This window comes from Salmo salar, chromosome 03 (assembly GCF_965601325.2).
Source record: "Salmo salar chromosome 03, fSalSal1, whole genome shotgun sequence".
Classification (NCBI taxonomy): Eukaryota; Metazoa; Chordata; class Actinopteri; order Salmoniformes; family Salmonidae; genus Salmo; species Salmo salar.
The window spans coordinates 27,888,613-27,916,568 of NC_138293.1; the positions used below are offsets into that span (position 1 = coordinate 27,888,613).

The 27,956-nt window shown below is 40.5% G+C and overlaps 2 protein-coding genes and 1 long non-coding RNA gene across 8 annotated transcripts; 2 read left to right on the forward strand and 1 right to left on the reverse strand.

Moving 5' to 3' along the window:
• Positions 1-2,550: 2,550 nt before the first annotated feature.
• Positions 2,551-8,353, forward strand: LOC106599306 (uncharacterized). Of its 2 annotated transcripts, none has more exons than XR_001327405.3 (3): positions 2,551-2,861; positions 4,393-4,594; positions 4,883-8,353. It is a non-coding gene; the product is annotated as an uncharacterized LOC106599306 (long non-coding RNA). The 2 variants fall into 2 exon arrangements; XR_001327404.3 differs by having other exon boundaries at positions 2,553-2,861; positions 4,417-4,594.
• LOC106599305 (putative G-protein coupled receptor 141) lies at positions 8,066-10,411 on the reverse strand. 3 transcript variants are annotated; one of them, XM_014190469.3, is made up of 4 exons: positions 10,302-10,411; positions 9,988-10,070; positions 9,619-9,700; positions 8,066-9,500 (listed from the first exon to the last, which is right to left on the reverse strand). In XM_014190469.3, the coding sequence occupies exon 4, from the start codon at positions 9,492-9,494 to the stop codon at positions 8,604-8,606; it is 891 nt and encodes a 296-aa protein (XP_014045944.1). In that variant the 5' UTR covers positions 9,495-9,500; positions 9,619-9,700; positions 9,988-10,070; positions 10,302-10,411; the 3' UTR covers positions 8,066-8,603. The 3 variants fall into 3 exon arrangements, with proteins under 3 accessions (XP_014045944.1, XP_045570641.1, XP_014045943.1); XM_045714685.2 differs by having other exon boundaries at positions 9,942-10,070; XM_014190468.2 differs by lacking the exons at positions 9,988-10,070; positions 10,302-10,411 and having other exon boundaries at positions 8,066-9,502; positions 9,619-9,935.
• Positions 10,412-17,280: 6,869 nt separating this feature from the next.
• sc61g (transport protein Sec61 subunit gamma) lies at positions 17,281-20,866 on the forward strand. 3 transcript variants are annotated; one of them, XM_014190345.3, is made up of 4 exons: positions 17,281-17,425; positions 17,846-17,957; positions 19,232-19,334; positions 20,733-20,866. In XM_014190345.3, the coding sequence occupies exons 2-4, from the start codon at positions 17,864-17,866 to the stop codon at positions 20,740-20,742; spliced, it is 207 nt and encodes a 68-aa protein (XP_014045820.1). In that variant the 5' UTR covers positions 17,281-17,425; positions 17,846-17,863; the 3' UTR covers positions 20,743-20,866. The 3 variants fall into 3 exon arrangements, with proteins under 3 accessions (XP_014045820.1, XP_014045823.1, NP_001135349.1); XM_014190348.3 differs by lacking the exon at positions 17,281-17,425 and adding an exon at positions 17,428-17,514; NM_001141877.1 differs by lacking the exon at positions 17,281-17,425 and having other exon boundaries at positions 17,845-17,957; positions 20,733-20,861.
• The last annotated feature ends 7,090 nt before the right edge of the window (positions 20,867-27,956 follow it).

Here is a 27,956-nt window from a genome sequence, read left to right on the forward strand (position 1 = left end):
TGTATAGCCTCAAAAAGGTGTGCTGTAAATAAAAGATGGACACCGAAGGCGGTTATTGGTATTTTACAGTGGAGCACTGCTATTGTATAGAGTGCTAAACTTAAGTTTCCCATCTCTGGGTTTCCCCAGTGCCCAGCTTGGCAGTAATGTGATGAAAAGCTATAATAAAACCCTACCTTGGTCATAATGTGCTGTACTGAAAAGCTACATGGACAATATGCCACCACCTAGTGGGCCTATTGATTACTGCAGGGATGACTAATTATTATCGCACCACTCATATTATATATATATATATTTTTTTTTTTACTCTAAACCACATTATTTTGATTTCACACCAATATACACTATTTGTTATTTACCATTTACCATTATTTACCATTATTTACCATTAGCCAAATGCATTTAAACTCAGTTTTTCACAATTCCTGACATTTAATCCTAGTAAAAATTCCGTGTTTTAGGTCAGTTAGGATCACCACTTTACTTTAAGAATGTGAAATGTCAGAATAATAGTAGAGAATGATTTATTTCAGCTTGTATTTCTTTCATCATATTCCCAGTGGGTCAGAAGTTTACATACAGTCAATAACTATTTGGTAGCATTGCCTTTAAATTGTTTAACTTGGGTCAAACTTTTCAGATAGCCTTCCACAAGCTTCCCACAATAAGTTGGGTGAATTTTGGCCCATTCCTCCTGACAGAGCTGGTGAAACTGAGTCAGGTTTGTAGGCCTCCTTGCTCGCACAACCTTTTTCAGTTCTGCCCACACATTTTCTATAGGATTGAGGTCAGGGCTTTGTGATCGCCACTCCAATACCTTGACTTTGTTGTCCTTGAGCCATTTTGACACAACTTTGGAAGCATGCTTGGGGTCATTGTCCATTTGGAAGACCCATTTGCGATCAAGCTTTAACTTCCTGACTGATGTCTTGAGATGTTGCTTCAATATATCCACATAATTCTCCTTACTCATGATGCCATCTAGTTTGTGAAGTGCACCAGTCCTTCCTGCAGCAAAGCACCCCACAACATGATGCTGCCACCACCGTGCTTCACGGTTGGGATGGTGTTCTTCAGCTTGCAAGCCTCCCCCTTTTTCATCCAAACATAACGATGGTCATTATAGCCAAACAGTTCTATTTTTGTTTCATCAGACCAGATGACATTTCTCCAAAAAGTACAATCTTTGTCCCCATGTGCAGTTGCAAACCATAGTCTGTCTTTTTAATGGCGGTTTTGTAGCAGTGGCTTCTTCCTTGCTGATCGGCCTTTCAGGTTATGTCGATATAGGACTCGTTTGACTGTGGATATAGATACTTTTGTACCTGTTTCCTCCAGCAACTTCACAAGGTCCTTTGCTGTTGTTCTGGGATTGATTTGCACTTTTTGCACCAAAGTGCGTTCATCTCTAGGAGACAGAGATGAACGCGGTATGACAGCTGCGTGTTCCCATGGTGATTATACTTGCGTAATATTCTTTGGACAGATGAACATGGTACCTTCATGTGTTTGGAAATTGCTCCCAAGGAAGAACCAGACTTGTGGAGGTCTACGATTATTTTTCTGAGGTCTTGGCTGATTTCTTTTGATTTTCCCATGATGTCAAGCAAAGAGGCACTGAATTTGAAGGTAGGCCTTGAAATACATCCACAGGTACACCTCCAATTGACTCAAATTATGTCAATTAGCCTATCAGAAAGCTTCTAACGCCATGACAACATTTCTGGAATTGTCCATGCTGTTTAAAGGCAGAGTCAACTTAGTGTATGTAAACTTCTGACCACTGGAATTGTGATACAGTGAATGATAAGTGAAATAATCTGTCAGTAAACAATTTTTGGAAAATTACTTGTGTCATGCACAAAGTAGATGTCCTAACCGACTTGCCAAAACTATAGTTTGTTAACAAGAAATTTGTGGAGTGGTTGAAAAACGAGTTTTAATGACTCCAACCTAAGTATATGTAAACTTCCAGCTTCAACTGTATGACCATATTAGAGACATATATTTCCCTCAGATTACACAGATCCACAAAGAATTTGAAAACAAACCCGATTTTGATAAACTCCCATATCTACTGGGTGAAATACCACAGTGTGCCATCACAGCAGCAATATGTGTTACCTGTTGCCACAGGAAAGGGCAACCAGTGAAGAACAAACACCATTATAAATACAACCCATATCTATGCTGATTTATTTTCCATTTTGTACTTTAACCATTTGCACATCGTTACAACACTGTATATATACAAAATATGACATTTGTAATGTCTTTATTCTTTTGGAACTTCTGTGGGTGTAATGTTTACTGTTAATATGCAAAAGTTATATAAACAATAAAAATTATCTACTTCACTTGTTTTGGCATTGTTAACATATGTTTCCCATGCCATTAAAGCCCCTTGAATTTAATTGAATAGAGGAGGCAGAACATTCAACAATACGTTTGTTTATGATTCGGCTGTGATGCTCCAAAATCTCATCCCTTTTGTTCGGCCTATCCAATGATCGTGTGGATGTGCGTTAGGTTGCTGTTTATTGGTCAGAGCAGCAGAAAACCTGTCAATCAAGGAATGTAAGGCAACGATGCTGGGGCTTTACATGTATAGTATTGATGCGCGTACCATAACCGTACATCGTATGTAAAGGCAATAGCCTACTCACATCGGTTTATAGCCTATCTAAATCCAGATATTTACCTATTGCGTAAATAATCCTGTGGGGTTTTGTAGATGATTCGCGTCGCGTACGGTCAATTTGATTCCTTAGTAGGCCCACTAGACTAGATTCCTTTTATGTCACTCGCTCAAAAATGTGGCACGGATTTTACAGTCGTAGGATGACAGATTACTCAAGGTAAGATCCTGATATCGGACTAACAACGAGCATGTCATCGAAGTCACTGCATGTATTGCACTGTATTTTTCAAGGAAATGATGTGCATTAGATATGCTGATCAGGGCCTGGTTTCCCAAAAGCATATGTCTTTCAGTGGCTACCCGTCATTCAGGGCAGGTGGGGCAGAGCCCCTCATTTTGATTTATTTATTTTGGCATCGATGTGTCACATCAGTTTGCGACAATGTAAACAAATAAAAATCGTTAATAAAGCCGCATACAAACATGGTCTATTTTTTGATTTCTTAAGGCAGCACCAAAATGCAGGTGTTTCAGACTAGCTCAGTTATTTCTTTGGTGGTGGGGCAGCCAGCGGAAAATACAGAGCATAGTGGTTAGGGTTAAAGCTCTGCTGTTAGGATGACTTTATGTAGGCCCTAACAGTTTGTGGGCAACGTTTGTCACCGTTATAGTGCAATTAATGTATTGTTTAGTGTTGTGTTGTGTTATGTAGCGGTTTTGCTGGCAAGTATCAAAAAAAATTGGGGGGAGTTTGCCCAACCAAGATATACATGCTAAAATCGCCACTGTTAAGGCTAAAGACATCTTAGAACCTTAGGATCCTATGGGTCTAACAATGAATTTAGCCATTCTAATGGTGAACTTGGCCTTAAAATGCTTTTGGGAAACCGGGCTCAGGACTGCTGTTTGGAGCCATCCTTTGAGGAACAATGATGGACAAAAGATGTGTATGATCTGCTATACAGGCCGAAGTGTCACGATCCTCTTCGTCAGAAGATATGTTGAAATCGCTGTCGGAAAAATTGGACCAATATGCAGCGGATTGCGTGCTCATCATAATTTATTATAATGTGAACACCACGAACAAAAACAAGAAAACAATGACCGACAGGAACAGTATAGCAGGAACAGTATAGCAGGAACAGTATAGCAGTGCTAAAACAACTACCCACAAACAACAAGACCAAACACACCCTAATATATAGGACTCCCAATCAAAGGCAACTAGAAAACACCTGCCTTCAATTGAGAGTCCATACCCCAATTAACTAACATAGAAACAGAACAGATAGAAAACCCATAGAAACACAAACATAGAAAAGAAACCCAAAACCCCGGAATACATAAACTAACTACCCTCTGCCACGTCCTGACCAAACTACAATAACAAATAATCCTCTATACTGGTCAGGACGTGACACGAAGAATGTGTGCAGTGAGTGCACCCTATATGGTTGACTGAAATGTATTATAGGGATCTAATTTCGATTTAATTGTCTATTTAATTGTAAAATTCACCCACAGATCATCACAAAATGAGTGGCACCTTTATTTCCCCAGGAAAGGTTTTCAGTCTAATCAATAAAACTCATGCAAACTTTCTGAACTCCATCCCAATGATCCAGCTATGATTGGTGAAGGCCTAGCAACATATACATCTTTAAAGCTATTATAATGAAATATATACTGTTGATTGTAATGATATTCAGGTCAATGTACAGTACATATTTTGACTACTATTTCTTCAGTGTTGTGAATGACACTTGTTTCAGGAGTGGCTATGTGAACATGTGTCAGCGATGACCGAAGTTGAAGTGACGTATGCAGACTTCATAGCCTCCGGCAGAACTGGACGAAGAAATGCCCTGCATGATATCCTCCAAAGCCCCACTGACCCAGACGCCAGGGATCTCCCCCTGAGCCTATCTCAACTCAACATCAACCCAACCAGTGAGATCTTCATTCAAATGATCCTGTTTCATGGGCTGCGTTATTATAGTGTATTTGTTTTAACCAGGGTCTACCTGATTCCCTATAGTGCACTACTTCTGACCCAGATGCAGTATGGCCCTTGGTCAAACATAGTGCACTATATAGGGAATAGGATGCCAATTGAGACGTAGCCATGATGTTTCAATACAAAGAGCTATCATTATTGTATTTACTGTAGCTGTCACTGTGTTGCAGCATGTAGATAACATATTCTTTACATTTTCCATATTCTTTATATTGGAGCAGGGGCTGACATGGAAGAAAGTCAGGAATCGTCCACAAACGCTCTGCCAAAGTCAGGGCAGAAGAATCGGGGAAACTTTCAGGCCTAAACACTGAGTCGGGCCTGCACTCACCACCACAAAGTCTCCCAAAATCGCACAAACAGTGTAGTTCGTTATGAAAGAAAAACTGTAGTCAACGGGAAATAATTAAACTGTGTAGAATTCGACGCAATGGTTCCCTCAGCCCTTAGCTGGGAGAGACACCTGTTTTTAATATGGAGATTGGGCCAAACATCCCCGTATTTAACAATGGATTAGGGCTAAAGCCAGACTGAGGTTGGCAAATAGTGATTTAAGTAATTCTTTAGGATCCATCTACCTTACTAGAGGATGCAAGGAACTGCAAAGAGCATGTAAAGATCGGGTTATAATGGTGCTGGTTGACAGTGTAGAAACTACAGGTGGACTACAGTTTATGTGGTTGCTGTAGTGACTGAAAGGATTTGAGCATTTTGATCTCATACTTCCTTCAGAAACATCATCCAGACACCGCCCCATTTTTTTTATAGTATATGTTATACAGTATACGTCATTGATCACAGGTTTTTGTTAAACAACACCACTACCTTGGATATCGGCATTATTTACAGAATAGATTACACTAGGTCTGTCAACATCTTAATTTGTGCAGTGTTTCTTTAAAAATGCGCGTACACTATTTTATACTTTTTGTATGCTTTGTTTGGAGTTTTCACCTGAGACTGTATCACTATTGATGTCGACCACAGATGTAGCAACCAGTACTTTAAGATAAACCTTTTTAATTCCAAGTTAATGTAACATTTTGCAGTGCTGTTGTTGAAGCCAAGCACCACTAAAGTGGGTGTGTATGTGTAATAAATGCTTACCAAATGATATGATGGCATTATGCACCAGGGTTGGGGTCAATTCCATTTCAATCTATTCAGACAGTAAACCAAATTCCAATAGTATTATTATTATTTTATTTTCTTCACCCCCTTTTTCTCCCCAATTACATGGTATCCCATTGGTAGTTACAGTCTTGTCTCGTCGCTGCAATTCCCGTACGGACTCAGGAGAGGCGAAGGTCGAGAGCCGTGCGTCCTCCGAAACACAATCCAACCAAGCTGCACTGCTTCTTGACACAATGCCCACCTAACCCGGAAGCCAGCAGCACCGATGTGTTGGAGGAAACACCGTACACTTGGCAACCGTGTCAGTGCGCACTACGCCCGGCCCGCCACAGGAGTCGCTAGTGCGTGATGGGACAAGGACATCCCTGCCAGCCAAACCCTCCCCTAACCCAGACAACGCTGGGCCAATTGCGCGCCGCCCCATGAGTCTCCCGGTCGCGGCCAGCAACGACAGAGCCTGGACTCGAACCCAGAATTTCAAGTGGCACAGCTAACACTGCGATGCAGTGTCTTAGACCACCCGGGAGGCCCCTCAAATTCCAATTCCAAGCCCAAATTTTCCTAATTGAAAAGTATTGTAGAGAATTGGAATTTCTGTGTACTTCCTAAATTGTCTGGAATTGACCTCAACCCTGTTACGCATTGTGTATGCCTAAAATGTCGCTGATGGGCAATTTCACTGATGCAGTCATACTAAACTCAGCAAAAAAAGAAACGTCCCTTTTTCAGGACCCTGTCTTTCAAAGATAATTCATAAAAATCAAATCAAAATAACTTCACAGATCTTCATTTTAAAGGGTTTAAACACTGTTTCCCATGCTTGTTCAATGAACCATAAAAACAATTAATGAACATGCACCTGAGGAACGGTCATTAAGACACTAACAGCTTACAGACGGTAGGCAATTAAGGTCACAGTTATGAAAACTTAGGACACTAAAGAGGCCTTTCTACTGACTCTGAAAAACACCAAAAGAAAGATGCCCCGGGTCTCTGCTCATCTGCGTACCTGTCTTAGGCATGCTGTAAGGAGGCATGAGGACTGAAGATGTGGCCAGGGCAATAAATTGCAATGTCCGTACTGTGAGACGCCTAAGACAGCGCTACAGGGAGACAGGACGGACAGCTGATTGTCCTCACAGTGACAGACCACGTGTAACAACACCTGCACAGGATCGGTACATCTGAACATCACACTGCGGGACAGGTACAGGATGGCAACAACAACTGCCCGAGTTACACCAGGAACGCACAATCCCTCCATCAGTGCTGACTGTCCTCAATAGGCTGAGAGAGGCTGGACTGAGGGCTTGTAGGCCTGTTGTAAGGCAGGTCCTCACCAGACATCACCGGCAACAACATCGCCTATGGGCACAACCCCACCGTCGCTGGACCAGACAAGACTGGCAAAAGTGCTCTTCACTGACGAGTCGTGGTTTTGTCTCACCAGGAGTGTTGTCGGATTCGCATTTATCGTCGAAGGAATGAGCGTTACACCGAGGCCTGTACTCTGGTGCGGGAACGATTTGGAGGTGAAGGGTATGTCATGGTCTGGGGCGGTGTGTCACAGCATCATCGGAATGAGCTTGTTGTGGTGGCAGGCCATCTCAACGCTGTGTGTTACAGGGAAGACATCCTCCTCCCTCATGTGGTACCCTTCCTGCTGGCTCATCCTGACATGACCTCCAACATGAAAATGCCACCAGCCATACTGCTCGTTCTGTGCGTGATTTCCTGCAAGACAGGAATTTCAGTGTTCTGCCATGGCCAGCGAAGAGCCCGGATCTCAATCCCATTGAGTACGTCTGGGACCTGTTGGATCGGAGGGTGAGGACTAGGGCCATTCCCCCCAGAAATGCCCGAGAACTTGCAGGTGCCTTGGTGGAAGAATGTGGTAACATCTCACAGCAAGTACTGGCAAATCTGGTGCAGTCCATGAGGAGGAGATTGCACTGCACTACTTAATGCAGCTGGTGGCCACACCAGATACTGACTGTTACTTTTGATTTTGACCCCCCTTTGTTCAGGGACACATTATTCAATTTCTGTTAGTCACATGTCTGTGGAACTTGTTCAGTTTATGTCTCAGTTGTTGAATCTTGTTATGTTCATACAAATATTTACACGTTAAGTTTGCTGAAAATAAACGCTGTCGAGAGGACAGTTCTTTTTTTGCTGAGTTTATGTAGATCAATTGTTACAATACTATTCCTTCCTAATTAATATGGAAATGTTTTCCCAAAAGGGAGGCAAATGTGAAACACTGAACAAACAGAGTAACATTTTAATCAAACATATAATTCACTTGAAAATTTAGTTGTAAAAAAGATGAAAAAGAATGCATGGTTTATCAAAATTGGATAATTCACAAAATGTTTGATAATTCACTGTATGTTTATGTTATGCTAATGTGTTACAGTATGCCAAACTGTAGGTGACTGTTAAATCAGAATCAGTTTAGCTAATTTGTAGAAACCCATCCATGTGGTGGGAGTGTGTAAATACTTTGTATCATGTTCCAGAACTGTACAACAAGAACAATAAACACAGCTCCACTATTTGTTTTCATGTCTTTTCTGATTTGACCTGAAGGACGTATCCCACTTAGGGAACTGCTAGAAAGAGGTACTGTATATACTGAAGTAACTTACTTCACAGCAAACAATATCAGATGTAAGTATATCAAAGAGACTGTACAGTTTTATAATTTGGTATTAAGGTGCAAATAGAATCCTATTCTCATGTTACTATCATGTTACATTCTTTACATCACACTATCATAACAAAAAGTACATTCTCATGTTATTCTTATGATAGACAACATGTTGTATCACAGGGTCTGAACGACCCCCTCCCTATAAAAGTCAACATGTCAAAGCAGCTGAACGTCGTGACAGCAAGGGCAAACTCATTCTTCAGTTGGAGACTGACATTATAGTTACTCACATAGTAAATCCTGAATACATTGTATGGAACAAAGCATACTATAATGACCAGCATGAAGCAAAGACTTTTGATCTGAGCCCAAAACTCCTGTTGAGAGAAGATCATCGCCCTGTGAGTTCTGTACACACAGCCCAAAATCCACACTTGGCAACAGGCCAGGGCCAATGTAACCACGATGATGAGAGCACAGATGATGTAATTCAGCACAGCCACAGTATGTTTCTCGTCAAAGATCCTTCCGAAATTGAAGCACTGGTTGTCATTGGTTGTTGTATTATTATCTGTAAATGATCCATACTTCACAGCAGTCAAAGGGACCACCACAATGAGCATGATGCCCCAGACAGCAGCACTGGCCCCCAGGGCGTGAAGCCTCCTGTAGAACTCCACCTGATTGAACCTCCTGAAGAAACTCAGGTAGCGGATCACCAGAATGATCACATAGAAGACGAAGGCTAAGTACATGTGGGCGTGGATCATGGCACTGACCACCTTGCAGAAGTTAGGACCAAGATGCCACTCGCCGACCGCGTAGAAATAAAGGCGGAAGGGCACAGTCAGGAGGAAGACGAAGTGGACCACGATCAGGTTCAGAACGGCTGTAGTGGTCACCGAGCGGACGTTGGACTTGATGATGTTGATCATGAGGGACATGCTGATGGTCCCTCCAACGAGCACAATAGTGTATATTGACAGCAATGCATCTCTGTATGATTTAGGTATGCCATTGTCGACATTTGTCCCATTCCCCATCCTCTCCTCTTGGTGTCATGAATTGTGAAATAAGGAGAATTTGAAGTAAGACATGTAACATTATTTAGATACATACAGTATGCTTATAAATGTAATATTAGGTTAGGTGGCCATGTTGTCTTACCTTAGTTTAATGCACCAACTGTATGTCACTCTGGATAAGATTGTCTGCTAAATTACCTAAATTAAATATAGAAGATATGGGGCTGTGGGAGTAAAAGTGTGTCAGTAGTACAGTATGGAAATAGTAGGCAACTGTATGGAAAATGGACAATGATATATATATAATACTCATAGAATCTGTACATAGCTAAACAGCACTGACAAACATGGTTAATAGTCATGATCTCAGTCATCTGAAAAGCTCACTAAAATAAACTGGCTACGGGAATACATGACAATTGAATAAAACAGAAAATATCTGATTAAATAAAACCACAAATTCACCTGACCCTCTTCTGAAGCAAGAAATGAGAGAAAAACATAGTCATACCGTTGCCCGTTTCAGAGTATTCACTGGCTGCACACACACCTTAGAACTGACCTCAAGCAGAGCCATTGGTATGCAGATACGACCTGTCAGGTGGTACAGTTGGATAATTATTAACTCAGAATGTTTTTTCTGCGTGTGGCTTGTGGCCAATACTACAGTATGTGTGGAGATCCCATATCTTTATCTACAGAATTATAACCAAATATGTCCTATTATTGACAGGTAAGACAAAGTAAATATTGGCTGAATACCAAAGATAGGGTTTACAGTCATTCCTTTTTACTTTATATAATGTCAATGCTATAGTAATGTACCTGTAATTGTGAGGCGGAAGACGCAGAATCTGAATGTAGAACATCTGAGAAGGTGCTCAACCTGCCTTGTAGCTCATGACACTGATAAACCGTCTGAATTATAGGGGACGTATGTCACAACCCTTTATTGATGTGAAATAGATTACTAACAAAAGGAAGTCAACTTTCTACATCGTCATGCTTGGGGAAGCCCCAAAGACTTCCTGATTCTATTGTATTACCAATAATCTGAGAGGAATCATTATTTTCACAATTCAACCACAACCCTAATCCTAGCTTTATGTCCACATTCCAGTTCACGCTAACCCTAGCTTCAACCCCAACTCTAACCCTAGATTCATGTCCACATCCTGGTTGAACCCTAATCCTAGCTTTAACCACAACCCTGACCCTAGCTTTATTTCCACATTCCAGTTCACCCTAACCCTAGCTTCAACCCTAACCCTAACACTAGCTTCATGTCCACATCCTGGTTCAACCTTAACCCTAGCGTCAACCACAACCCTAACCCTAGCTTTATGTCCACATCATGGTCCAACCCTAACCCTAGCTTTAACCACAACCCTAACCCTAGATTAAAATCAAATCACATTTTCTTGTCACATGCTCTGTAAACATAGGTAGACAAACAATACAGAGATAAAGATACAAAATATAAAGTGACATGAGGAATAAATACCCAATGAATAATGAACAACAAGAACGAGTAAAAATAACATGGTTATATACAGGGAGTACCAGTACCGAGTCGATGTGCGGGGAACGAGGTAATTGAAGTACCTATGTACAGTGCCTTGAGAAAGTATTCACACCCCTTGACATTTTCCACATTCTGTTGTATTACGGCCTGAATTTAAAATGTATTAAATTTACATTTTGTGTCACTGATCTACATACAATACCCCATTATGTCAAAGTGGAATTATGTTTTTAGAAATGTTTACAAATTAATTAAGTATTCAAACCTTTTGATATGGCAAGCCTAAATGAATTCAGAAGTAAAGATGTACTTAACAAGTCACATAATAAGATGCATGGACTCACTCTGTGTGCAATAATAGTGTTTAACATGACGTTTAAATGACAGCCCCATCTCTGTACCCTACACATACAAATTATATGATAAGTCCCTCAGTTGAACAGTGAATTTCAAGCACAAAGACCAGGGAGGTTTTCCAATGGTTCACTAAGGGCACCTATTACTTGCCTCGAAGCGAGCATAGAAGTAATTTAGCTCGTCTGGTAGGCTCATGTCACTGGGCAGTTCTCAGCTGTGCTTCCCTTTGTAGTCTGTAATAGTTTGCAAGCCCTGCCACATTCGACGAGCGTCGGAGCCGGTGTACGATTCGATCTTAGTCCTGTATTGACGCTTTGCCTGTTTGATGGTTCATCGAAGAATTCCGGAACATATTCCAGTCTGTGCTAGCAAAACAGTCCTGTAGCTTAGCATCTGCTTCATCTGACCACTTTTTTATTGACTGAGTCACTGGTGCTTCATGCTTTAATTTTTGCTTGTGAGCAGGAATCAGGATAGAATTATGGTCAGATTTGCCAAATGGAGGGCGAGTGTGGAGTAAAGGTGGTCTAGAGTTTTTTCCCTCTGGTTGCACATTTAACATGCTGGTAGAAATTAGAAATTGTGATTTTGGCCTGATATGGCCAATGGTGATTTTAAAACAGAGTTGAATGGCTGTGATGGGTGATAACTGAGGATGGATCGACAACATTGTAGTTACTCCACAATACTAACATAAATGACAGAGTGAAAAGAAGGAAGCCTGTACAGAAGAAAAATATGCCAAAACATGCATCCTGTTTGCAATAAGGCACTAAAGTAATACTGAAAAAAAAAATTTTAATTAACTTTTTGTCCTGAATACAAAGCGTTATGTTTGGGGCAAATCCAACACAACACATCACTATGAGTACTTCTCTTCATATTTTCAAGCATGGTGGTGGCTGCATCATGTTATGGATATGCTTGTCATCGGCAAGGACTAGGGGAGTTTTTTAGGATAAAAAACTCAGACAAATGACCAACAAATCTATGGATATAGCAGCCTATAGCCTAATTTCATCTGCCAAACAGGAAGAATATGAAGAAATAATCTTCAACACAAAGCCCTCTTGTTGTTAGTAAAGTCTAATTAAAATTAAGACAGTTTAAATGAATTATGCCTACTGGAATTTGCCTTCTTTCCGCACTATGAGCTGTCCATTTCCGATTGATTGTGTGTAAATTACTTGTAAATTACTTGAATCTGGCTTATTATGAGGTCAATAACACTGATAAATACATCATGTGCAAGAAACATATTGTTTTTGATAAAATCAATTATAGTAGTAGCAAGCTATCAAAGTTGACCTCAGTTCCTCCTTCTCATCTTCGTCAACTGCTCACAGATACAGTGTGGGTAGGCTAGTTTATAAAATTAGATTATTATTATTGTTAAATGGCGGTCAAGAATCGATCATCATGTCACCAGAATAAGACCCTCATCATTTCTTGGAAAGGAGCATCAAGATCTTCACCACCCTGTGAAGTTCATTATAACATTAATCTGTAACCTAATAAACTGCATGGTTTCCCCGAGTCATAGTGGGAGGACTACACACCATATAATTGGGTGACTCCAAGTTAACTTACTGGATTTAATTTGTATTGTTCAAACAGTAACTGTAAATCCTCCAGCTGTACAAGGGCTGCCAGGGATGACAAGATGGCTCAGAAACTATGGGAACTCAGGTGCCAAATGCTTGGGAAAACATGGGACTTAACATTATCCTTGGAATATTCTTATAAATATGCTATGTCAATTGTCTGAAAACAATGTCAAGTGATTGGCTTGAATGCTTTCACATGCATATTGTGCAGTAGCCTATAAGGCCTGCTATGCGTATGAATGCTGTATACAGAATAGGGCTGTGACGGTCATGGTATTTTGGGGATTGCGATAATTGGGCAGCCAAATGACCGTAATAACCGTCTCCGTACAAACCGTTCGAAAAGCAAACAAATATACACAGTACCAGCCAAAAGTTTGGACACACCTGGATACTGAGCACTTGTTGGCTGCTTTTCTTTCACTCTGTGGTCCAACTCATCTCAATTGGGTTGAGGTCGGGTGATTGTGGAGGCAAAGTCATCTGATGCAGCACTCCATCACTCTCCTTCTTGGTCAAATAGCTCTTACACAGTCTGGAGGTGTGTTCTGGGTCATTGTCCTGTTGAAAAACAAATGATAGTCCCAATAAGCGCAAACCAGATGCGATGGCGTATCGCTGCAGAATGCTGTGGTAGCCATGCTGGTTAAGTGTGCCTTGAATTCTAAATAAATCACCGACAGTGTCACCAGCAAAGCACCATCACACCTCCTCCTCCATGCTTCACGGTGGGAACCAGACATGCGGAGATCATCCGTTCACCTACTCTGTGTCTCACAAAGACACAGCAATTGGAACCAAAAATCTCAAATTTGGACTCATCAGACCAAAGACAGATTTCCACCAGTCTAATGTCCATTGCTTCTGTTTCTTGGCCAAGCAAGTCTCTTCTTATTATTGGTGTCCTTTAGTAATGGTTTCTTTGCAGCAATTTGACCATGAAGACCTGATTCACACAGGCTCCTCTGAACAGTTGATGTTGAGATCTGTTACTGTCTGTTACTTGAACTCTGTGAAGCATTTATTTGAGCTGACATTTCTGAGGGTGGAAGTTCTAATGAACTTATCCTCTGCAGCAGAAGTAACTCTGGGTCTTCTTTCCTGTGGCGGTCCTCATGAGGGCCAGTTTCATCATAGCGCTTCATGGTTTTTGCGACTGCACTAGACATTTTCCGTTTTGACTGACCTTCATTTGATGGACTGTTGTTTCTCTTTGCTTATTTGAGCTGTTCTTGCCATAATATGGACTTGGTCTTTTACCAAATAGGGGTTTCTTCTGTATACCAACCCTACCTAATCACAACACAATTGATTGGCTCAAACACATTAAGGAAAGAAATTCCAATAATTTACTTTTTACAAGGCACATCTGTTAATTGAAATTAATTCCAGGTGACTATCTCATGAAGCTGGTTGAGAGAATGCCAAGAGTGTGCAAAGCTGGCATCATGGCAAAGGGTAGCTACTTTTAAGAATCATATATTTTGAAAAATATATTTTGATTTGTTTAACACTTTTTTGATTACTACATGATTCCATATGTGTTATTTCATAGTTGTGATGTCTTCACTATTATTCTACCATGTAGAAAATAGTAAAAATAAAGAAAAACCCTTGAATGAGTAGGTGTGTCCAAACTTTTGACTGGTACTGTATATATATACATATATATATATATATATTATATATATATATATTAAGCATATATATGTATATTTTCCTCTCCTCTGCTCCTGACTGCATGTGCTTCCATAGATTATATTTATGTGTGCTGCTGCTGCACCTTGCTGGCACCTTTCTGTGTGCTCATTTGCTACAACACCTTGCTTGTTTCAGCACATTATTAAGTCCATGTTACCACAGAAACGGACCCAACCCCATGAAGGCCCGCGTCCGTCTTCAGTCAACTGTTCTTTTCAAAACAACCAAAAACGGTTTACATGTTTATGAAGGTTATTTCATTTTCATGACCGTCCTCATCCATAACCGTTGGTTACTCAGTTATAATGTAATTGTGCCAGCCATAATACAGAACTTTTGTACTGGACATGTATACCCTTACAGAAATGTACCATGGTAGTACAATGAAAAAACTACCATGGTACTATCATGCTGTTTTAGTCACTACCATGGCAGGAAAATACCATGGTACTGGTAAAAATACCAGTACCATGTATTTTCCTTCCATGGTAGTGACCAAAAAACATGCATCAATGTAGTACAATGAAAAAAATATGTTTTTGTACTAGCAGCATGTAGTGAAACATGAAAGCATGATAGTTGTTTACAATGTATTATGATGGTCTGTGTCCCACCGTTTTTCAGGTAAAGTCACCAAAACGTAGTAATTTACTCACATAATGCAACATTGACTACTCGCTCTGGAATGGCAAAGCGTTGGCTTAGTAACGTTACCCCTTTAGCTCATAGTGAAAACCCACAACACACATGGTAGTGTAGTGTACCCTCAAACCATGGGACCTGGATAGAGTATGGTGAGAAGAATGAAGGGAGTCTGAAACCTTGAAGATTTAAAATAGTTTATCCAGTGCTTCTATCTATAATACAGTTTTCAGTTGGCTCTCAGTCATTCAACTGATTCTTATACAATTCTAAATAGCCAACATAAAACAACAATTTAAAAAAGTTATCTTATCGCATAGATACATTTTAATCATGTAATTCTCAACCTATACCTAAAAACAGCAAGTTACAATGTTTCTCTTTGTTAACAACGTTCGTTGATCCTGTCGTTAGCTTGACTAGAGCTAACTTTAGCCGACGTTAGCTTCTATGCTAACAGACTTTTATAAATTAACTAAACTATCAAAACATCATCAATAATTAACAAGTATATCACACTCCGCTTAACTTGGTGTTTGATATCATATGCTCTATAACTCGCTCACTGTGATGATAACGTTTAAAATATTTATTTTATCTGGCGCTTCCCTCTTAGGTTTTTAATTAACTTGGCTCTCTCATTCAACTGACTAGGCAGGCTAGCGGGAGAGCCAATGTAGAGTAAGAGCGCGTGAAGCAACCACTAGAGCGGCAAGAAGAAGTTGGACTATAAATACTGTAAATGATTACAAAATTCAAAAGATTAGGCTACCATATATCTCACATTCTCCCACATTTCAGGTTGGCAACAAAGGGAACCTTCCCTGTAGCTCAGTTGGTAGAGCATGGTGTTTGCAACGCCAGGGTTGTGGGTTCGATTCCCACAGGGGGCCAGCACAGAAAAAAATATGTATGAAATGTATGCATTCACTACTGTAAGTCGCTCTGGATAAGAGCGTCTGCTAAATGACTGAAGTGTAAACATCAGCAAAAACATGAGCAAAAAAACTATATTATACAGAAATTATTTCCCCTTTTTCACAGTAACTATTTCCCTTTATTTTTAAAGTTACAGTCAAACTGGGACCAACAATAGTAGCCTGCCTCTAAATTTATCAGAAACTTGCCCATATTGGTAAATACATTCACCAATATAATACGAACCAAACTCTTTTGACCTTGGAGGGTTTATTTATTTAATGCATTATACTGCCATTGTACTATGGTAACGCATATGATCCATATCTATATCATGGTAAAAAATTAGGCAATACCATAGTATTATTTAAGTGCATGGCAGTAACATCATACTTCAAAGTTAAAACCACGGTACATTTCCATGATTCAAACTATACCATGGTATGAATGAAAGTACCATAGTAGTACCAAGGTACTTTTTGTAAGGGTAGGAACAATGACTCAAGGTCTTGAACAAGGCGTTTGCTGAAACTGCTACCATTGTTTTCTGAAAGACAGTCATATGCAGTACATGGCACCTTACTACCATCTAGTGAGTGAGTGACTGCATTCAATCTTGCACAGCTTCAAAGTCCATGCCTGCGTCTAGAAATGGTTTCCATACATTGTAGAGGAATAGGTGGATTTACATTTGATTTAAGGGTGTCTGCATGAGGACAGACCTTTTTAGGCCATGTTCATGTTAGTAAAAAATATTCCTATCTGGGCAGGAGAGGATTTAATTGTATTCATACAAGCTGCCTAAACCAATACCATGTACTTAACAGGCACCCCCTTTCTTTTTTAGCATTATGTTCACAGAAGTACATTGGTTTCAGGAATTATCACGGGCACGGTGGTTTACAATATCCATTTAGAGGTTCTCAGGAGAGCATGTAGCTTACCTATTCCATTAGGCATTATTTGATTCATAAGTAAGTACATTTACTAGATTTACTCAGGACACGAAAGTTCGGTTTGTAGCCCCGAAGAATATCGCTACTTTTCCTATTTCGCGTGCGTCAGAGTTGGCGTCATCTTTCACATCCGAGTTACCCTTGAGCGCATGCGTATTTACCCTATGTCGACGTCAGCTTTTAGAACATACGTGGCCTTTACATAGAGCAGTCACATAAATAGGTCTTCAGAAGAGAACTCCGGTAAGTCTACTACAATTACCCTATCACATTCATTTACAGATCTATTTTTGTGTTGTTAATAGTTTAGAAGTTTCATCAAGACACGCATTGTAAGATCTTTACCAATATATTGTTTTCAGAAGAACAGTCGTTACAATGTAGCTATCTTTCATTGGCTGAGCTGCAGTATCGGCTACAGTGTAACTAACTATTTAAATGTCTTCATGAAATGTTAAACATTGGCACAAACCAGTGTGTTGCAATATTAAGGCTACCCAAGCCTGAAGTTTATGGTACTGGAGGGTTACACTGGTGTATAGGCTACTGAGCTTCAGCAAAATGACACTAACCTAAAAGCTTACACTGTATTAGATGTATATATATGCTGCTGAGTAGGCCTATACATTAACTTATAAATTGTATTTATTGTTCCCCCATTAGGATCAAAACTTTTCCAACATGGACCAAGTAATGCAATTTGTGGAGCCCAGCCGGCAGTTTGTGAAGGACTCAATTCGGCTTGTGAAGAGGTGTACCAAGCCAGACAGAAAAGGTAATCTATTTTATATCATAGTTATTAATCCTTATCATGAATGGCTGGCTGTTGTGAGTGGTCGACGTTTCTTAGACAACACTGTACCCTTATACTGTAAACAAAATGTAGTTAGTTACCTTTTGAGGAATTCTCACAAGCCTCCCTTCCTAACATGATGTCATCATAGATGCGTAGAACTGACTGGGCATATTTATTTGTATTATAGATCATTCCTTTCTGTCACTGTCTTTATTTTCTGCTTTTATCAGTTGACTGTCCAAATCCATACATCATTTTTTACAATAACAATATCGTACATTTCTTGTATTGAATTGATTTAATGATTTGTTAGCCTCTGGTTGATCTAACTTCGTAAGGTAGCATTGTAGCATACAAAAGGTAGTGCTGAGCGATTAGTGCTTTTTGAGGTAATTTCGGTTCGATTATTTAAAAAAAATCTGTTTTCAGTTTCGATGTATAAAAAAATAATGCAAATACATTGTGGGTTTAATGATGTAACGACACAGAATAAAACAATTAATAAGTCCCATGATGGTAGTGACTGCCCATTACTGTTTATCACTTATTAACCAACATTTATTCACATTACTTTAATAAAATATTTCAGTTGTGTGTGTATATAACATTTGATGACTTTATTATTTAATTCCAAGTCATTATCGCATCTGTATAAATCTGCTACCTATGCTGTCTCTCAAAATAACAATTTTATTAGTAAATAAGGTGCACTTTTATGACTGCTTAATACCAACTATCCATCACTTAGTTCATGTATTTTCTGGTAGAGATACCTCGTGAAGTAACTACACTCCCCACACTTCGCGCATTCTTCTCTCGTCTCTTCACTCTCCATGTCTTCCCCACGCAAACCTAACATAGCAGGCAAAGAAACACACAGACCGGATAAGGCACGCAATGGATTATGGTCATTGTAGTTAATTACTATGTTTTCTTCACTAAACTATGTAGAATATTGGCCTGTTGGAAACTACTACATAAATCACATCTAGCCCGGAATGTGTGATTTCTAGAGATACTGCTCAATGTACGTATTAAGCACACCGAAATAAAACAAAAATAAAACGAAAAATAACCAACATTTTGGTTAATCGCGATGCACTAACAGAAGGTAGCAAACTACATTGTTTTACAATATTGTACATGATTTCATTTAATGATTTGTTAGCCTCAGGTCAACCAAACTGTGTAAGGTAGCAGCCAACAAAATTTGGCCATGCAAAATCTGATTTAACTTTTATTTTTAATTTCAGAATTCTCAAAGATTGCAATGGCCACAGCAATAGGTTTTGCTATCATGGGTTTCATTGGTTTCTTTGTCAAACTCATCCACATCCCCATCAACAACATCATTGTGTAAGTATTAATCAACAGTAGCCTAGTATTCATGTAAATCAGGGCTATTCAACTATACTTTGATGGTTGCAGCTGGGGCTGAACATTTTTTAATATGCAATTATTCTTCAGAAGAACTAATATATATATATATATATATATATATATATATAACTATGCGCACACACACACACACTATATAACGCACTTAAATGTTGCTGAAAGTAATTTGGTCATTTTTTCCCCCTCTGAAAACAAAGTATTTTGTCTTTATTGCCTTAACACAGTGATAAGATGGACCAGCAGGCTATGTGATGCTCTATATTAGGAAACAAATGTGTACCAATGTATTTAAGAAAACCTTTGACTCTGGCCTTATTGCCACTATCTCAATAAAGATTATAAATCACACATGAAGATATAGCAATCCGGTAGCCTTATTCAACATTTCAGTCTAAAGGAAGTATGCTTTGAATTCATTTTCTCCAGACATTAGTAGGGCCGGGACGATACCAGTGTCTCAATATTTTTTTTCCATGGCAAAAATTAAAACGTATAGCAGACCAAACTATTTGGTGCTTTAAAAACATGCTGTATGTAAAATATTGTGTGCTATAGCTTGGGAAATAAATAAATGTTACTCTGGATGACAACATTATGTTTGTTTCCAAAAATAGGGCTGTTTTTTTCAACAAACAAAAAAGTTAAAGCCGCTTTGTGTTTTGTTTCCTTGCCACAATACTAACGAGTATCGTGATACTGGTATCGTCCCGGCCCTAATTATTTTCCAAGCTATAGAAGTCAATATTTTACATACAGCAGGTTTTTCAAGGACCAAATAGTTTGGTCTGCTATATGTTTTAATTTTTGCCATGGAAAAAAATATTGCGACAATGGTATCATCACAGCCCAAGTTATTGTCCGTCTTTTTTTCTCATACGTCCTTTTAACGAGTCCTGCACACCTTGTGAGCGTCATAGAGGGGAAACGGAAGGCGCACGTTCCCGAGAGTCTTAGCTTTCAGGAATGTGGTCATAATAGATGCTATAGTCCAAGCCATTCTAATGCTAAAGCAAAATTCAAAGGACGAAAAAAGAAATTAATAATTTCCCATCTAACGCTAGAAACTACACAAATGGGCCTAGTAGCATTTGTCATTTAGGCAATAAACTTAAGATTTTTGCATGGAATTTCCTCCCCAGATTTTTTAAAATAATGTTCCAGAACTGATCAGGGGTCCAGTGTGAATTGAGAAAATGGCCCGATCTGGACTGTGGGCCGGCATTTGAATAGCCCTTCTGTAAATCAATCACTGCACAATGATGATAGATGGCAGTGTTCCTTCATGGCAATTGCTTTTTCATATTTTAAAACATTCTGATCTCTTTTATATTAATGAATTGCAATCTTGTCTTGCAGTGGTGGTTGAATATCTCCCCGGACTGACTGACTAGCTGCAACAAGACATGGGCTCAAATGCCGAGAAGTGTTTGTATATTATTGTCTTCAGTTCATATTTGTTTGCTCTGTAAATAAATCTGGCTTAGTAAGAATTCAAATCTCTGGTGTCAATTTCTTCTAAATAACTGAAAATATGAACACTGATCAAGAGTGTTGGAATTCACCGTATTGTTTTGATGAACACATTATTGGTTATATTTCCTGTAATCTCTTTCCCAGACACTTCCGCCCCAAATGCGCGAAGAGTCTGGTGGGCCAACGCATCAAACTTGGCCTTAGTTAGCCAATACAGAAAGATCGGGAGAAACTCGCGACGCGTTGTCTTATTTGGCTTAATCTACCGACCAATTATCTCCCACAACACCTTCCTTGCAGTCATGTGATTGGCTAAAATGAAGTGAGAAATACTTTACTCAGTAAGGTCACTCCCATAGAATTCAATGTTCACACCCACTAAGGCCAACTTTGAATCCTTGATGTCCCAGGCTTATATGTGCTGTGCGCAATTTTTATTTTTATTTAACCTATATTTATCTAGGCAAGTCAGTTAAGAACAAATACTTATTTACAATGACGGCTTACACCGGCCAAACCCAGACGAAGCTGGGCCAATTGTGCGCCGCCCTATGGGACCAATCACGGCCGGTTGTAATACAGCCTGGGGACAATGTTTCCTCTAAGGAAGGACTAATGCTGTCTTCCATTACTGATATGATGACAGTACACCTTGAATGGATTGATTAAATCAAGTTCATTATCTTCTGTTTTTCATTTAATTCTAACATCAATCTAATAGTTATTCCGGCTCAGTTCGTTTTGCACAACTTCACATCATAGTCAGATAAGATAAGCTTGCAGAGATCCTGCTACACAACCTTTTTCTATTTACTATGTTCTCTGGTGTAGTCCTTGTTCCCTTAAGGCTAGAGGCAAACATGACCTCTTTGTACACTGCAAAATCTTGAGAATCAGAGAGGATCTCTAGGGAATTCTAATTATGTGAGCCTGTGTGTTCCATATTATATGACTTGGATTTTCCTCCCCTCTTACTAACCTTTTACTGCTGTAAATATTGCAACACACACAAGGAAAACAAGTAGAGCTGAAGGAACTGAATTTGAAACACTGTGAAAGGTTCAAAGCCCAGAGTGAGTGAATGTTCTATTCAGGCTTATGGATTTTAGGGCCAAAAGGGGGATATCTGTATGGATGACATTTTGAAGAAGTGGAGTAAAATCGTAAGCTTCATGTAATAAAAATCATATCCAAGTACTGTATGAATCATTGATGCTGAGGTTGCGGCCACATTGCCTACTGTGGTGTTTATTTCAGAGCAATGGCGTGGAAAAGACCAATCAATAACATATAATATCCCCAGAAAATAAAATACCATTGACCTATTCTATTGAGAATAGGTCATACAAGCTGAGAGGCACAGGGAAGAGATGATCACACAATTCACAAAGATGAGCATTCACAACATTCACAGTAGGTGTACTTCACATATGGTGTAAGTCTTCCCCAGTGAGACAGATAAGAAAATAAAAGTGCCGGGTGTAGGTCTTACTTTTGAACACAAAAGGGCTTGTTTATGTTTGCGTAATATACAGTGGATATAAAAAGTCTACACACCCCTGTTAAAATGCCAGGTTTTTGTGATGTAAAAGAATGAGACAAAGATAAATCATGTCAGAACTTTTTCTACTGTTAATGTGAACTATAATGTGAACAATTCAATTGAAAAACAAACTGAAATCTTCGAGGGGGAAAAATGAAAAATAAAAACCTTACAATGACCTGGTTGCATAAGTGTGCACACCCTCTTATAACTGGGGATGTGGCTGTGTTCAGAATTAACCAATCACATTCAAACTCATGTTAAATAGAAGTCATTATACACCTGCCATCATTTAAAGTGACTCTGATTAATCACAAATAAAGTTCAGCTGTTCTAGTAGGATTTTCCTGACATTTTCTTAGTTGCATCTCAGAGCAAAAGCCATGGTCCGCAGAGAGCTTCCAAAGCATCAGAGGGATCTCATTGTTGAAAGATAGCAGTCAGGAGAAGGGTACAAAATAATTTCCAAAGCATTACATATACCATGGAACACAGTGAAGACAGTCATCATCAAGTGGAGAAAATATGGCACCACAGAGACATTACCAAGAACTGGATGTCCCTCCAAAATTTATGAAAAGACGAGGAGAAAACTGGTCAGGGAGGCTTCCAAGAGGCCTACAGCAACATTAAAGGAACTGCAGGAATTTCTGGCAAGTACTGGCTGTGTGCTACATGTGACAACAATCTCCCCTATTCTTCATATGAATGGGCTATGGGGTAGGGTGGCAAGACAGAAGCCTTTTCTTACAATGAAAAACATCCAAGCCCGGCTGAAGTTTGCAAAAACAAACATCAAGTCCCCCAAAAGCACGTGGGAAAATGTGTTATGGTCTGATGAAACCAAGGTTGAACTTTTTGGCCAGAATTCCAAAAGGTATGTTTGGCGCAAAAACAACACTGCAAATCACCCAAAGAACACCATACCCACAGTGAAGCATGGTGGTGGCAGCATCATGCTTTGGGGCTGTTTTTCTTCAGCTGGAACCGAGGCCTTAGTCAGGGTGGAGGGGAATTATGAACAGTTCCAAATACCAGGAAATTTTGGCACAAAACCTTCAAGTGTCCGTTAGAAAGCTGAAGAGGAAGTTCACCGTTCAGCACGACAATGTCCCAAAGCACACATCCAAATCCACGAAAGCATGGCTTCACCAGAAGAAGATTAACGTTTTGGAATGGCCCAGCCAGAGCCCAGACCTGAATCCAATTGAACATCTCTGGGGTGATCTGAAGAGGGCTGTGCACAGGAGATGTCCTCGCAATCTGACAGATTTGGAGCGCTTTTGCAAAGAAGAGTGGGCAAATATTGCCACATCAAGATGTGCCATGCTAATAGACTCCTACCCAAAAAGACTGAGTGCTGTAATAAAATCAAAAGGTGCTTCAACAAAGTATTAGTTTAAGGGTGTGCACACTTATGCAACCAGGTTATTGTGAGTTTTTTATTTTCCCCCCTCAAAGATTTCAGTTTGTTTTTCAATTGAATTGTTCACGTTATAGGTCACATTAAAGGTGGAAAAAGTTCTGACATGATTTCTTTGTCTCATTATTTTACATCACAAAAACCTGGCATTTTAACAGGGGTGTGTAGACTTTTTAAATCCACTGTAAGTAGGCCTAGATAATTAGGCCTAGTCAAGTTAAATTAATGATCTGATGAGGTAAAAATAAAGGGAAAGGGGGATACCTAGTCAGTTGTCCAACTGAAATGTGTCTTCCACATTTAACCCAACCCCTCTGAATCAGAGAGGTGCGGGGGGCTGCCTTAATCGACATCCACGTCTTCGGCACCTGGTGAACAGTGGGTTAACTGCCTTGCTCGGGCAGAACAACAGATTTTTACCTTGTCAGCTCGGGGATTTGATCCAGCAACGTTCAAGTCAGAAGATTGAGTAGGGCTACTGTAGTTTTCTTTCAAGTGTGTCCATCCACTGTTTGACTAAATTACACATATTACTCATATGGATAATGGATGAAAACCTCCTGAGGCAAAAACAAATTAAACATTCAAATTAGAATTCTCCTTCAAGTTAGTGATTAGTCTGTGGCTCTGGATGAATATTTTAAGTTATATGAGGCGAGACTGTTATTCCTAACACTTTTCAACATTCCGCCTTTTTGTAGGCAGACCGCTGTAGCCCTCAGACCAGAGGTGTCATGTCCCTGTGCCCCCTTAGATATGTCTTCTTTAAAATATATGTAAATACACTGTGGCCAGTTTATTAGGTATGCCCATCTAGTCCCTTTGCCTCCAGAACAGCCTGAATTCTTCTTGGCATGGAAATGTTGCTCACTTGGTATCAAGGGACCTAACCTATGCCAGGAAAGCATTCCCCACACCATTACACCACCGCCACCAGCCTGTACTGTTGGCCCCATCCTGCCTGGTGTCATGTATTATTGCTGTTTGCGCCAAATCCTAACTCTGCCATCAGTATGACGCAGCAGGAACCAAGGTTCGTTGGACCAGGTAATGTTTTTCCACTCCTCAATTGTCCAGTGTTGGTGATCAGGTGCCCACTGGAGCCCCTTCTTCTTGTTTTTAGCTGATAGGAGTGGAACCCGGTACGGTTGTCTGCTTTTTTTTTCTTCACATTTTATTGGTCACATATACATGGTTAGCAGCTGTTATTGTGAGTGTTGCGAAATGCTTGTGCTTCTAGTTCTGACAGTGCAGCAATATCTAACAAGTAATCTAACCATTCCACAACAACTACCTAATACACACACATCTAAGTAAAGGAATGGAATAAGAATATATACATATAAATGTATGGATGAGCAATGACAGAGCGGCATAGGCAAGATGCAATAAAATACAGTATATACATATGAGATGAGTATTGCAAGGTATGTAAACATTATTAAAGTGGCATTATTAAAGTGACAAGTGATCCATTTATTAAAGTGGCAAATGATTTCAAGTCTGTAAGTAGGCAGCAGCCTCTCTGTGTTTGTGATGGCTGTTTAAATTAACAGTCTCATAGCCTTGAGATAGAAGCTGTTTTTCAGTCTCTCGTCCCAGCTTTGATGCACCTGTACTGACCTCACCTTCTGGATGGTAGCGGGGTGAACATGCAGTGGCTCAGGTGATGGTCCTCGATGATCTTTTTGGCCTTCCTGTGACATCGGGGCTGTAGGTGTCCTGGAGGGTAGGTAGTTTGCCCCTGGTGACGCGTTGTGCAGACCGCACCACCCTATGCTGCAATAGCCCATCCGTGACAAGGACCAACGACTTGTGCATTCCGAGATGCCGTTCTGCACACCACTGTTATACTGCGCCGTTATTTGCCTGTTTGTGGTCCGCCTGTTAGTTTACACGATTCTTGCTTTTCTCCTTTGAGAACTTTAGGCTATCAAGTTAGAGTAGCTAGCTTGTCTAACTATTTTAGCTGGCATGCCTGCTGGCAAGGTTTGTAGACTTTAGAAAATAGACATACTTTTGACATAGAATGAAGCATAATGATATGACTTTAGATAGCAGGAAAAGGCTGTTTCAGGTGTTTGAAAAATGCAAATTATCCACCCCCCAGCCATGTTCACATACTTTATGCCCCTTCAGATTTTTGGGGTGCATGACGGCCTTCCCTCAGACTGCAATGTTATCAGTGCAGTAGATGTTATTAACCTATACATGTTTAGTTATATAGTTGCAGTAGGCTATGTTCAGAATTATTCCGTGAAATAACACAGATATAAAAATATATATACACTGCTCAAAAAAATAAAGGGAACACTAAAATAACACATCCTAGATCTGAATGGAAATTATAGGCAATTAGCAAGACACCCCCAATAAAGGAGTGGTTCTGCAGGTGGGGACCACAGACCACTTCTCAGTTCCTATGCTTCCTGGCTGATGTTTTGGTCACTTTTGAATGCTGGCGGTGCTTTCACTCTAGTGGTAGCATGAGACGGAGTCTACAACCCACACAAGTGGCTCAGGTAGTGCAGCTCATCCAGGATGGCACATCAATGAGAGCTGTGGCAAGAAGGTTTGCTGTGTCTGTCAGCGTAGTGTCCAGAGCATGGATGCGCTACCAGGAGACAGGCCAGTACATCAGGAGACGTGGAGGAGGCCGTAGGAGGGCAACAACCCAGCAGCAGGACCGCTACCTCCGCCTTTGTGCAAGGAGGAGCAGGAGAAGCACTGCCAGAGCCCTGCAAAATGACCTCCAGCAGGCCACAAATGTGCATGTGTCTGCTCAAACGGTCAGAAACAGACTCCATGAGGGTGGTATGAGGGCCCGACATCCACAGGTGGGGGTTGTGCTTACAGCCCAACACCGTGCAGGACGTTTGGCATTTGCCAGAGAACACCAAGATTGGCAAATTCGCCACTGGCGCCCTGTGCTCTTCACAGATGAAAGCAGGTTCACACTGAGCACGTGACAGACGTGACAGAGTCTGGAGATGCCGTGGAGAACGTTCTGCTGCCTGCAACATCCTCCAGCATGACCGGTTTGGCGCTGGGTCAGTCATGGTGTGGGGTGGCATTTCTTTGGGGGGCCGCACAGCCCTCCATGTGCTCACCAGAGGTAGCCTGACTGCCATTAGGTACCGAGATGAGATCCTCAGACCCCTTGTGAGACCATATGCTGGTGCGGTTGGCCCTGGGTTCCTCCTAATGCAAGACAATGCTAGACCTCATGTGGCTGGAGTGTGTCAGCAGTTCCTGCAAGAGGAAGGCATTGATGCTATGGACTGGCCCGCCCGTTCCCCAGACCTGAATCCAATTGAGCACATCTGGGACATCATGTCTCGCTCCATCCACCAACGCCACGTTGCACCACAGACTGTCTAGGAGTTGGCGGATGCTTTAGTCCAGGTCTGGGAGGAGATCCCTCAGGAGACCATCCGCCACCTCATCACGAGCATGCCCAGGCGTTGTAGGGAGGTCATACAGGCACGTGGAGGCCACACACACTACTGAGCCTTATTTTGACTTGTTTTAAGGACTTTACATCAAAGTTGGATCAGCCTATAGTGTGGTTTTCCACTTTAATTTTGAGTGTGACTCCAAATCCAGACCTCCGTGGGTTGATAAATTGGATTTCCATTGATTATTTGTGTGTGATTTTGTTGTCAGCACATTCAACTATGTAAAGAAAAAAGTATTTAATAAGATTATTTCTTTCATTCAGATCTAGGATGTGTTGTTTAAGTGTTCCCTTTATTTTTTTGAGCAGTATATATTGAGCGCCAACAACTCAACATAATCATTCCGGGCAGGGCCGTGCACAGACCTTTCAGGAGGCAGGTGTTCAGCCTGACACCACCACCCATAAGGGCACTTTGGAGACTGGAAGGGCAAAAGGGCATGTGCTCTGTACAGGTAGAGCCATATGATTCAGATATGGCTGTGTTGTTATGGAACGGAAGTGTGCGTGACGGTAAAGGGGTATAGAAAAAACCCTCAGTAATTTCACGTCACCGAAGCGTGTCCCCTTGTGTATGTTTGGTGGACCATTCTACAGTTCACTAAATGAACCTCATCTTTCAGAAGGCGGCTTGGATTCCTTTTTTTTATTCAGTAAATAACTCTGTTATAGAAGGAAGGTTTA

Excerpts from the sequence above, each read along its gene's own strand:
- LOC106599305 (XM_014190469.3), bottom strand. The coding sequence starts at position 9,494 with ATGGGGAATGGGACAAATGTCGACAATGGCATACCTAAATCATACAGA.
- sc61g (XM_014190345.3), top strand. The coding sequence starts at position 17,864 with ATGGACCAAGTAATGCAATTTGTGGAGCCCAGCCGGCAGTTTGTGAAG. Across the intron at positions 17,958-19,231 it reads TACCAAGCCAGACAGAAAAG|AATTCTCAAAGATTGCAATG; the intron begins GTAATCTATTTT and ends TTTTAATTTCAG.